The sequence below is a fragment of the Hippocampus guttulatus genome, chromosome 7, assembly GCF_054856545.1.
Source record: "Hippocampus guttulatus isolate MCC_2025c chromosome 7, RoL_Hgut_1.0, whole genome shotgun sequence".
Taxonomy (NCBI): Eukaryota; Metazoa; Chordata; class Actinopteri; order Syngnathiformes; family Syngnathidae; genus Hippocampus; species Hippocampus guttulatus.
In genome coordinates, this window is record NC_141267.1 from 10,572,001 (window position 1) to 10,585,696 (window position 13,696).

General features: G+C 40.4%; 1 protein-coding gene across 1 annotated transcript in view; it reads right to left on the reverse strand.

Annotated features, from left to right (window-relative positions):
• Positions 1-1,554: 1,554 nt before the first annotated feature.
• Positions 1,555-13,696, reverse strand: part of tsc22d2 (TSC22 domain family 2) — a 29,150-nt gene continuing 17,008 nt past the window's right edge. The window contains exons 2-3 of the mRNA XM_086116045.1: positions 4,147-4,198; positions 1,555-3,531 (exon numbers count right to left, since the gene is read on the reverse strand). Coding sequence (XP_085972171.1) covers positions 3,253-3,531; positions 4,147-4,198 — 331 coding nt within the window. The 3' untranslated portion in view covers positions 1,555-3,252. The remainder of the gene's footprint in view (positions 3,532-4,146; positions 4,199-13,696) is intronic.

The following is a 13,696-nucleotide window of genomic DNA, read 5'->3' on the forward strand; positions in this document are numbered from 1 at the left end:
AGGATCAACATAATGTGAAGATGTGTCACTGGAGGTCCTACAGTGACACATCTTCACATTATGAAGGGCCAACGTCCTGCCTGTTTTCCAGCTGTCTCGGCTGCAACACACCTGATTCAGATGATCAGCTCATCAGCCAGCTGTGGAGCAGCATTAGAACGATCCTGATTATTTGAATCAGGTGTGTTGCTCCTGGGAGAGATGGAAAACAGGCAGGACAGCGGCCCTTGAGGACCGACTTTGGACACCCATGCTGTAGGAGGTGTACATTTGTGGAATAATTATGAACATGTGTGGTTCAATGACATCTTTTAAAAGAATGTTCCAACGTTAAGTACTGAATAATTATATGAAGCAAGCATAAAAGAAAGTGTATATATTGCATTTTATTTGCTGGTCTGTGTGGACTGAGTTGTAACAATTTTCTTTCAAAAAAAGTGTTTTTGTTTTGTTTTTCATTTCTTATTTTCACTCTATAAATTGATGACGTTTGTGCGGGAGCTAGATTTTTTGAGATGTTTTCTATTAAAAAAAAAATGTAGGCTTGACAAGACTTCTCCCTACACTTTGGGCTTGGCTTTGTTTTCCTGTACAATTCTAGAATGCCAGTTTTTACTGAAGTCAATCCAATAAAAATCAATCAATCATGAACGGCCACAGCTGTGCTAAAGTTGCAAACCGATTAACCAAAAATAACAATCCGCAATTAGCTAATACAACTGAGACAATTGAGATAGTTTTACTTTTAGCAACTAAGACAGAGAATTTCTTCATGCCAGAAACTGCAGTTTTTCGGCTGGCACCAAACACATTTGCCACAAATTATTCCTGTAGCTGAGAACAAACGATTGCCTTAACCCAGGGGTGGGCAATTATTTTCCCGGGGGGGCCAAATGAGAAGCAGAAAATATTGTGGAGGGCCGGGCCAAAAGTTAGAAATAGAAATAGAAAATAAAGAAGATAGCACAATGTCTTTGTATGCCAGTAATAATGTAACATTCTCCTCCACCATCACACTCAGCACCGGTTCTCCTCAAGGATGTGTACTGAGCCCCCTGTTGTTCACGCTCTACACATTTGACTGCTCTCCGACTCTTATTAGCGGTCCAGTTTGCGGAAAGTTTTTAACATGATAACAATCAAACCAATCTTCAACAATGTGCACCAATCTTCGGCGGGCCGGATTAAAAAGACCAACAGGCCGGATCCGGCCCGCGGGCCGTAGTTTGCCCATCCCTGCCTTAACCGATCAATGCATGCCGATTATCTCGTTTCTTTGAATGTATTACATTATTGTTGTCATCTAACATGAGAGTATTTGTACTTGGTTCCTTCCGATCACCGGTTTTATTCAGAGTGTCATGTGCTGCTTTGGTCACATCAAGTACACCCCACAAAAGTAGCAGCACTTAGTTGGCGATTTTTTTCCTCGTCATGTATGGCGTCTCTCAAGTTAAAAAATGTGTTCAGTGAAAAGTTAACTCGTGTTAAGTGTTATTATGATGATCTAATAATAACAACAATAAGGTGGCTAGGTCAATAAATACATGCACATGTTCTTAATAAAACAGTCATTTATTATTGTCTGAAAACTAAAATTGTCTGAACAGCACATTGCAAGGGCATCGTTAAGATTTTTCTCCAAGGCTCAATGATCACTTCCATACAAGTACACTTGGCATGTACACGGCATCTCCTTCAAATTAAACTCAAGAAAAGCAATGAGCAATAAACCCATTTGTAAAAAACAAACAAACAAAAAAGTCAAAAGTCCATCCTGTAGCAAGATAACTCGTTGTACAATCACCAAGTATTTTGGTATGATTCTAAGCCACGTAGACCGCATCGGAATCACCTGACGGCAGCAGGTGACGCAGAGGAGGCAAAACAGACAAGACTGAACACAAACATCCCATTACGTAGATTCTCTCCGACGACGGACTGGGTTCCAGCTTCAAGTTGAGAAATGTTTCATAGTTTCCTTGCGGTCTGTATTTTGGAAACCGTTGTGTACTTTTTAGGGTGTGTTAGAAAGCTACAATCAAAATTTAAATGCTGACTTTGCTGAATGCATTCAAATCTGTCATGTAACAAAAATGGCTCCTTTTCTCACTTCTCCATCACCTTCGCTGAATTTGTTCCCTTTCATCACAACTATAGCCACGGACAGACACAAACCGAGTGCTGGATTAAAAGCATGACTTTAAGAAAGTGGTTTGAGTATAGGGCATGCAGGTCATGCAAAGAGCCAAAACAAATAAAAAATAAGGGACAAAGTGTGCATTTAAAAAAAATAAAGGAGTGAGAACAGAAAAACACTTACACAGCTTTGCGTCTTTGGTTATAAAGTAGGTCCAACAATTTCACAGCTTTTCATCCCCCAACCAAGACCCCAATCTTTTTTTTCTTTTTTTTTTTACCCATTTAAACAAAGAACCTCAAAAGAAATAATAGTTTGGCTTTATCAAAACCTCCCAGCACATATTTCATTTCATAGCAGGTTCTTTCTTGTACTGTACATACCTTGTTCACTCTGAATACTTTACAAAATATACATTCAACCAGGATTTCAACTCATGTAATTCTGCTTTAGTGTTTCCTTCCTACCGTCTGCTCTACTTACTGACACTTGCTTGATTGTGAGAGACTACCAAAAAGACCTGACAGATTCTAAAAAGACAATACACTTTCTTTGTCTTTTGTGACGTTATGAAAATAGCAGCCCTGAAATAAATAAATGCAAATACTACACGTGAATTAATAATGGAAATGTTACATGTCAAAAGGATGGCGGCTCTGAGCAAACGACAACAACTAACGTAAGCTTTTTGTTGCGGCCTATCATGAACGAGGCACTCGACTTGCTCCGCTGAACGCCTCTGCTGATGACGACACATCCCTTGGTTGCTTTCGGCCCCCGTGAATGATGTGGCGTGTGGATGCTGACATTGCGGGAGCTTTATTTGCCACTATGGCTTTCCCACGTCTTGCACTGCCCTTTTGGACCACTTGCTGCCACCCCCACCCCTGTGCTCCTGCTCCCTTTGTCCCGCCATCTACTTTAGCCACAATAAGACTTTCCAAGGGATGACGGCGGTACTCTTTCGAGATGATGTCACTACTTTCCTTAAATGGAGCACATTTAATGCAACGCTGCGGGGGACGGTATGCGCGTGTCTCTGCTCGAGAGCTGTGTGGAATTGAGCGTGTGGACCGGTGGATGCGCTTGGGTGCGAGCTGGGGGGGGTGGGATCACGCTGAGGTGATGTTGGGCTGGTGGGGGACGCTCTGAGCCCCTTCGTGGTGCGCCAAGGGGGCACCGCTGTTAGTAATGGCTGCGTGTTGCTGCTGCGGGGGCGACGTGCTGCCGTGGCTGGAAAGGTGGTTGAGCTGATCTGAGTTGGCCAACGACTTGAGCACAGCGTTCTCGCGCTCCAGCATGGAGTTGCGCTCGTACAGCTCCTTAATTTGCTCCTTCAGCACCTCAACCTCCTCGCGGACGGCGTACATTAGGTGGCTCTTTACCAAATCCTGAAGAGACAAACATCATTGTGATCATCATCATCATTCCTAACACTTAGGATGGGTTTTATGTCTGTGTTAAATTAAAACATACTTTATGTCTTACAATATACCAAAACCTTCATGTGCGTGAGGGAAGCTGACCTACTCTTGAGTTATTTGACTCTGTGAACTGTCATTTGAATAAAATGTAGCCGAACAAAGGAGCGCCGTCACTGACGAACAAGGAAGCTGCAGTAAATAGCATAAAATATGTCTTGCCTGATGTCAGTTTTGATATTAAAAACATTTGTTCCCTGGATGCCAAGAAGTATACACACACAATAAATATGGCAGACAGAGGCATGTGCAGCTAAAATGTAGACAAGTCAGAAAAGCTTCTTCTATTTCATTTTCTCTACTTGAATATTCTTCATTTTCTTTGGCAGTCCGGATGCCTTGCGGCACCATATTGCCTCTCACAGGTCACATCTGGTATTACAATTGACATCTGGTTAGGTGCAAGAGACTTGCTACAGTCAGTGGATATACAGTATTGTTGTACTATCTAGACTAGCAAGCACACACATGGTGATGTGTTGAAAATCAAAATGGGTGCAACCCGCTTACACTGGGAAAACTCACCATGGCCTGTTCAATCTTGTTGTCAATGGCAACTACGCTGGCACCGGATGCACTGTGGAGAGAAAAAACAAACATGAGAACCATACGCCTTAGCACATAATTTGATACTGCACACATGATACATTTACGACAACACTTGCGTCACGCATCTCCTGCCGACTAAAGAGTGATGAAGTCATGAATAAGGACATCTTTCGTCATGCACAATTACCACTGTTTCTTAACAAACATGAGGATGTTGAAAAAAATCTAATAAAAAACTAAAACAATTAGAAATTAAATTAGAAAAAAAACAGTAATGCGTGTTTATGGAAACTTTCTATTACTTTTAACAGATGTTTTATCAAGGTCAATTTAATCTTAAATGAACGGAACATGCATGATTTTGAAAAAAAAAGGAAGAAGCTGAATAATTAAATAATTAAGAATAATTAAAGTCCTACTCAATGGCAGAAGGTAAAATTAAACTGGGTATATGTTTGCCATTCAAGAACAGAACAAGTCAGAGCTTCTTGTAGTAATCTGTTCAACTAGAGATGCACACACTGTTTGTAAGTGAATTCAGAGCGCATCCACACACGCACACGTACACAAAACACTTTTTAAAAAACAATTTTGTTTAGTGTTGTGTCATAACATATTTCTTTTGTGAAATACCGGTCTGTTTTGGCAGAAACAGAGCTTGGCACACACTAGCCTTGAGCATTGATCCCCAAACACTGTATGAGCGGGTATGCGTAAAGAAATTGCCAAATTTCATATACTGTTTATTTACTACAAGTCTTTAACTATGTCGGGGACATAGTTACAGGTTGAAAAATTAAATGCTCTTCAACTACAAAGCATAAAATCCATAATGAACGGGCGCACCCACATTTTGTGACACGTCTGTTTTGTGGTGTCCCGTGAAAGTTGTCTAATGTGAAATATGTACTTTGGCTCAAAGTTGACAACCTCTGAATTGTATAGGACAAAGTCGCCACAAGGGTCTGTTTGAGATGATGGTGTGCGTTAAATTAAAACAGCAATGCAGCATTTTAAAAGAAAGAAAAAGAACATTTCGATGCGCGATTGTGAGCGTTGTTCAACATCAACAACAACGCGCGAGGTGCCGGAGCTCACGTCCCGCACACCGCGGCACGTAACACACGTAGATTCTCTTTCACTCACTCACTCACTCACTCACTCACTCACTCACTCACTCACTCTCTCACTCACTCTCTCACACTCACACAAGCACGCAGATTCTGGTTACACGCCATGCAGCACAAGTCGTTAACAGTGGCGCGCGCACACTCAGAATAAGAAGGTTCAATGTTTCAAAAGTATTTCAATTTACCTGCCGCATCTCGCTCGATAGGACATCAAGCGCCCCGAATAAGTGGGAGAAGACCTCGGCGAGCACGACAGACTGTAGCTCATTGTGCAGCGCATCGTAGCAGCTCTCCCAACCGAATAAAAAAACAAAACGTCAAGTCGTTTTCAGCTACAGTATTACTCTTAACAACTTCGCGGTCTTGTCTCTGCGTATCCAACAGCAGGGCACAAGGAGAGCGCTGTCTTAAAAGGCGCCTCGCGCGGTCACATGGCAAGTAAACACCGGGGGAGGAGTTCAGCAAGCAGCACGCCTACTTGTCCGAGGAAATGGAGTCGTTGAAACAGGTTATATTTTGATTCATCAGCCTGATAAAAATAGTCCACTGTGACTCACGAGGGCGAAGTAGCACTCTTTGATGTAACGTACCGTGTTCTTTCCATTCAAAATAACTGCTTTATTTTCCACAAAGTAGGCTGACGGGCATCATTTCAGCATTCATTTATTTACATAACACTCTGTGAGGTTTATTCTACTTTTCCCCTTGCTCATCAAAACGTGCGTTCGTTTTATAAATCAAACATATTTAGAAAGTATGATAAGATGTCATATTTGAAGTATGTGATATAAATAATGTAAAGCAGCCCACTGGAGCATTTCATTACATTAGAATTTACCATCAGTAGAGCAATGACCTCATTAGAGTTGAAAGAGTCAAAACATTTGGAAACACTCAGAGTAAGGGCCATTGCAGTTCTACACGAATGTAAAATACAACATCAATGAAATCATTACACCTGCAGTAGGTACTTTTCTGTACGGTACGTTTCTGTAACACAAAAATACAGTAATTACTGTATGAATGAAAAGAATAATAGTGGTTTGGATAATGGATGGATGGAATAATAATTGCCACAAACGAAGTTAGCATCTTTCCGAGGCCTGACCTGCTCACCAAGGTGCTTGACGTAAATATGCAAATCACAAATGCAGCAATAATGGGGAATTACTCACCCTGTCTGCATTTCCTGCCTGACATACGAATGTCTGATACATTCATCACAATAACTGCCACAAATGAAGTCCATACATCCTACAAGGACCAATAAAACATTGCACCAAAAAAAAAAAAAAAAAGAATACTGAAAGTATCCTCCCAAGGAGCTGTAGCTGCCAAACAAAGTGCCTGGCATAAAATACACAAAGCAAAAGCACAGCAATAGGAATGACTCGCTGCGTCCGCAGTTTACTGCCTGGGATATTCTGTCCGTTATCTTCATCACAAACTCAAACATGCTTCGATGTACAAAGAAAATAATTACCACCAAGTTCACACATCGGGTCTATCCCTCCAAAGACCTTGAGCTGCCCAACAAAATAGATAAAACTCAGCACTGAAAAACACAGACACAAAACTCAGCAATGATAAGGATTCAGACTAATTATCCGTTCCGAAGAATCAAAAAAATTTTTCGTACAGTATGAATCTATGTAGCCGGTTATGAAAATTGTTTTTCATTTTTTGATAAGTGCACACTGTGTGGAAAATGTTAGGAAAAACAAAATGGAAAGGTGACAGCTGGTTCACTTTTGGTTAACTGTAATAGTAGCAGTAAATTTTAAGTGCCCCCTAATAATTGTAATAGGTGAGCTCCTTTTACACTGCCTGTAAAACGTGCCATCTACCCGTGTTGCTGTTGTGTATAAACAGCACCAACAGAGAATGGTTGGGACATTGTCGACAAGGAATTTGAACACTTAACACTTGCATGTCCTCTGAGAAGATTTTTGGTCTTCAAATGGGAACCAAAACAGACCCTTTTGGACCACTCAAACTTTGTGAACCATTTGTCAGCCTTCCAAATGCCACTGACATACAAACAACCCATTAAAAATCACAAAGGTTCTACTGAATTCATATATTTGCATGAAGGAAATACAGATCAAATAATAAAAAAGGAAAACTTGAGGCAACCAAATCATGAATGACAAATGGCGTTTCATTTTTCATCTCACCTGGGGATTTTTTGTTTGTTTGTTTAAATAGGCCATGAATGCCAACAACCATTTGAATGTGTGGCATTCCGCAGTGGCTGTGTGATTGGGGGCGACTGATAATGAAGACGAACACATTCCACACTAAAAAGAGCATTTTCCCATTGTTGTCCATGGGGGAGAAGACACTAAAAAAACAACAACAACTTTGCTCCCAATACGTTTTGAAACAACAGCAAGAAACAACGCTGGTTGGATTCAAATTAGTTTAGTGACTGAGATTTCTCTTGCCTGGAGGCAGACAAAAACCCCTCATCTAATTTGTTGCCATTCCGTTTCCAAAAAAAACAAAGCACCCAGTACATTTTATTCAAGTGGGAAGACATGTGGTGGTTTATATAAGGACCTCTTGCGGCGCTAACCTCCACATGGGCCTGCAGTGCAGACCCAACAGCATCCATCCACACACGCATCCTCCAACGGGACCTTCAGCACATTCCATGCGTGGACACCTCCGGCCTCTAGGCCAGTGCCTCCAAAGCCAGACATCTGTGTCAGAGCCGATATCATGCTGTGACACGCCACGCTAAGCACTAGAGGCTGTCCAGGCAATTTGTTTCTCCAAGCTTTAGTTTCTGTACCAACTTATCTGGGGAATGTCTTATCAGGGGGTGTGACCTGCAGGTACACCACAAGTTCATCAATGTGAATAGACTTCACATAAAGATGGCATGAGACAACAGGCACGTGTCACCACATCACATGACTAACAATGGCATCATATAAATCAATGAGCTCTCCACTCGGGCACAGATGTACCGGCACACGTCCCTGTCCCAAAGCATACAAATACTCCTAGTGGGGGGCAGACAGCTGGACAAATGAGACCTCAGTTTTTGAGCGATAACAACCCCCACAATGAATTGATTTCAAAACAATTGCGGATGGCGGGGACTAAAACAACAGAGGAGCACGCGCACTGATGACTCACTGTTGCTCTTCAAGGTGCAGTTTGGCAACTTCACCAGATGATGTCAGCAAAATTTCCAATTACACAACTCATAGTATGTCTTGCTGTCTTGATCACAATTACTTCTGTTCCTGGGCCACTTTGAGAAGACTATTAAGATGTTAAAACAAATGTCTTAACTTGCTCAATAACGGCCAATAATACTCATTTGCCAAATTCCAAAGAAGTTGGGATGTTGTGTTAAACATATTTAAAGAGAATACGATTTGCAAATCATGTTCAACCGATATGTAATTTGGCATACTACAAAGACAACATGATTTGGCATACTACAAAGACAACATATTTAACGTTCAAACTGACAAACTCCATTGTTTTTAGCAAGTAATCAGTAACTTGACAGAGAGAAAGACAGATCTTGGTGGGGGGGAACCAAACAAAAACAATATGTAGCCCCAAGTAAAAACGTAGTCTGTCTTGTTGATTTTTTGCTTTGCAATCATGTAGGGAGGTGCTGCATCCCGTAACAGAGGAACGTTTGGCCATAATTAAATTCCGGTGACAAAATATAACATTAACAACTGAGATACCGACAGATGTAACTCTAACCAGGCTCATCCAAGTTGTAAGCAAAACACTTGTAGTTCTGTGACAGATACTTCCATGGTGCAAGTTTTTATTTTCGTATAACAGGAGTTGATTATGTGTGGTTCATTTTTTCCCCAAATCAACAATGCTGAAGAACACTTTTCACTGTGCCCAGAAAATTAATGTAAACAATATATTAAGTTTGTTTTTATCAATCACTAAGATGGCTTCTTATGGGTTTACAATCATGACCGTCAATTCAAACACAATCAGCAGAAAATAGCAAATTAGATTTCATTTAATTTCATTTGACATCAGCTGTAAAATACCCCATACTGATAATACACTTGAGTCTCACGAACATCAATGAACACAGTTCAAATCCGTTGATTTCAAACATTTGTTAAATAAATAACGCGGATAAATGGCTCCTGTCCTCATTGTAACATGAAGTTAGCAATGACAATTGCAGGATGCTGGAAGTATGACTCATAGGTGCCTATGCACAGAAGGATTGTTGGATGTGTCGTCCAACCAACGGGGAGGTCCGAGTATAGACAATGGAGACTAAACTAAATCAGATTTAGATGAGGGATGCCTTGTCTGTGGATGGAAATTTTATTTTCATAGCACGAAATCAGGAGGCATTCTACAGCCTCCAAAGCTTCCTCAAAAACAGGGCGAAGGAACGTTCCCGCTAGCTCCCATGCTCCTTACATAATCCCCAGACTTGTACATAAACAACGACTCAGTGTTACATCTGTCTCAAAGCCCACCAGTGAACCTCCCAAAGGATACGAGGACCGGATGATGCAGGGCATGAGAAGGAATCAAAGCCCTTAAGTAGTCAATGCATTGATATTTTAAAAAAGCAACATATTTGAGAACATGGATGATCTTGAGCCACCATGTTGATTGAGTTATGAAAGGTCTTGTTGTTTCAAACTCCTTGCATTGGGACAGGAATGTTTGCAGTTCGCACTCCACCACTTGGCTCCTGACAACATGTGTGAGGTGTTGTGTGATCAAGCTCAATTTACAAACACAGCAGGGGACCATGTTTATGGCTGCTCAGTCTCAAGTCATCGGTGTCCACATGGCGCACAACTAAAACCAGCTCTTCATGTGATTGATTCCCTGCATCACTTCCCCACTCTGCTCCTTAAATCATCTTGGGGATTTGGATATGCCCCACTTGTTATCCTAATTTGATTAAGGCCTGACTGGAATGCACTGGCTGCTACACCAAAGGGTATATTGGCAAAATCCAGAGTTTTACGGTAAAGGAGCATTCAGCTGCATAGGCATCACGAGATTAAGGAGGTTTTCTTTGGGTATCCTCACTGAAGAAGATGCTTTGTGTCAATCATTAGAAACAGCGCCTTAAAAGCTTATACTACTAACCTGTTACCTGGCATATTGCTTAATAAGTCACATTTTGAAATGGAAATTGAATTGCGGCCGAATGTTTGCTTAAATAAACGGATTTAGGAAAATCTTTGTTAATATCTAGATGCCCAGAGAGGAAGTTTGCTTCATATAAACATCTATGCTTGTAATACGCATTTCCCAAGCACAGCAAGTGTTTTAACTGATCAAGTGTGAAGCAAGAGAACTGTTATGGAGACATGTGTGCTCAGTAAACGCCCGTGGTATAAATACGGGTGAAGTGTCATAGAGGTTTCCAAAGATATAGTTGACAAGATGCAAAACAGTAGCAACTTTAAGACTTGTGGTCAGTTACGTAAGATCACCGTGGGGAGATGGTTAAGATGTCAGCCAATCAATTCCTCACTGCAACTTAAACGCCTTGCAAGGTTTAAAATCAGAGTGTGGTACAATATACAAAGGGGTGTAACTCAAGCCCAGGAATTATTTCAAAATTATGTACTCAAGGTATTTGAAGAACGATTCAATTGAATGGGGTTGGGTACTTAAAGTATGCCCGGCAGCCTGTAATTAAATGTGTTTTTTTTTTCATTTTTAGACAAGAATGAGATATTCCAATTGAGTCTGTGGCAGAAAAAAAAGTGTTTTGGAACAACAACAAAAAGCGTCATAGGGTTTTACGTAAACTTCTGATATTGTTTGAAATATTTAATTGAACATTATTTACTCCAGTCACCTTATTAGTGACGCAACTGATTTACAGTAACCCAATACTTTAAAGGTTTATTACCTCATAACTGTAGAGGGACATTTAGTGACTTTACCGTTATTTAAAATGTATTATTTTACTTTAAACACATTTACAAAGTCAAATTCAAGCACTCTCCAAGGCCTTTTAGGTAATTTTAAGCACCCTTTATTAGCCCTACGTAACATTTAAAAATCCCAAATTCAAATTGAGAGATGTCAAATTAATTTCATGAAATAAAGGACAAGCTGGAAACAAAATTTAAAAAGAGCTGGCTGGGAACAAATATAGATTTTCATGAATGCTCCTCTATTTGCTCTCAAATTATCCCACTGCATCTCTCGCATGTCTAACCTTGCAAGTCAAGCCTTGCAGATAGATGACTTACCTCCAGACAAAAGGAGATTCAAGGAAGCAACACCCTTTACCTGCAATTAGATCAAAGCCTTGAATAAAGCTCAACTTCGTCAGGAAGCCCACAGGCAACAAGGAGCTGCGTGGGGAAATAAACACCAAAATGTCACTCAACAATTCATGTTAAGACCACCCAACCAGCCAAGAGACTGGACTTGACCATACAGTCCAGATTAAAAGATGAGCGCCAGCTTGTAAAATCAGTTGTTTCTACGTTCAACCCACACACACAATATACATACACACAATGAAGTCAATAATTAGTAAAAGCTCCTCAAAGGAAAAAGTTATTCCGCAGGTCACTGAGGTTGGATCAGCAATGCACTTGATAAACGGGGTTTGGCTTTGTCATTGCAAATTAAGACATACTTGATGAATATTTGGTAGATCAGTTGATAGGGTCGTATTTCTGCCAAAGTGAACACAAGTCAACACTCCCAATTCCACAGGGGATGGCACAATGTGTTTCAAGTTTCCTGGAGGCATCTCTCCCTTCTTGTCCTTTATCAACATGTACCATGTTTATTTGTGAAGGCAGCAATTGCCCAAACAGAAAGTCAATCACAGCAATGGCAGAGCTATGTGAACATCAATGAATGGCAGCAGTCCAAAAACTGGTCTTTTTTTTTTCTTATCAACACAGAACAAGCATTTGACGTATCTGTTATTCATAACACAACCTGAGTGCATACAACTCTTCTGCAGGCTAACGCCCCCAATGACCCTCACTGCCCCCCCAAAGCCTCATAGTGAGGCTCACACTATTTGTATGACATGAGCACCACAGTTATAAGTACAACGCTGGCTGACTCAACAGGTCAAGAATGCATCACGAGTAATAACCACCTTCTCATCTGAGAATATAAATGACGGACTTCAGGGGAAAATACATCATCTACCATAGCCTTCATCATGTTATTTTAATATGATCTGCTCTATTGTAACACACACACACACACACACACACACACACACACACACACACACACACACACACACACACACACTCACATGCACATACACACACACGCTTGGTCGTCGCCCAAAAGAGAATGGTGGGTAAAACCTATAAAAAAAAGTTAATCTAGTACACACATAATACCATTCTGCATTATTTAAAAAACAGGTGCGAGTGGTGCAATTTACAACCACATTTGACAATGGCCAACCATCAACAAACATTACATAATCAAGATCGGTGTCATAATGTCGTGATCTGTTCTCACATCATCAAATGAACTGAAACATACTTTTGTAAATTACACTTTAGGATCATATAAATGTCAAAGTAATAAAGCAGTACTGCTGAACTTATTTTAGTAAATTGCTTAGGTGCAGTGATTGGGTACAGAGGAACCCACTGCAGGCCACACAAACAAACATGTAAACACACCCAAGCTCATACGCATCGTTGACGGACTTTGAGCCTTGTAATATACTAGCCCGAAAAGCCTCATAGAAAGTAGTAGATGGGTTCCCTGCATTTTTTTAAGGAATTGAAAAAAAGAGGAGAAAAATTTGTACTGTATTTGTCATGTTCTTGTTTATGATGATACTATTGCAGCGTGTTATACCAGAGACAAATTCCTTGTGTGTTCTACATACTTGGCCAATAAAGATTATTCTGATTCTGATTCTGAAAAATGAGTGAAGGAAGAGAAAGATTATTTGAGTGGGAAGGCAAGAAAGAGAATGAGTGAGGGCGCCGGAAGATGGCGATGCACAACAGATCAGAGGAAATGGTGATGTGATTTAGTGGAGACTGCTTTAAGAAACCTTATAATGTAAAATTAAATACATCTTCCGCACATTTTCCATTGCAACTAATTATTAATCTATTTGTATTCATCCAGACACACAACACATTCAAAACATTAAAATAATAATAACAATAATAGACCGACTCACCATTTTTAAGAATTAAACTGGTGTGTGATTTATTGAAGTGCATAATCCTGAAGAGTTCATGACCATGTCATACACACCATTGTTTGCATAATAAATGTGAAAATTCCCATGGCATGATCTACAAAGTCACAGACTAAATAGTTACCCCCCCCCCAAAAAAGGCAGGAATACTTGAAAGAAAAGGGAAATGTTCACAGTTTTTGAAGTGTTGGGTGAGTAACAT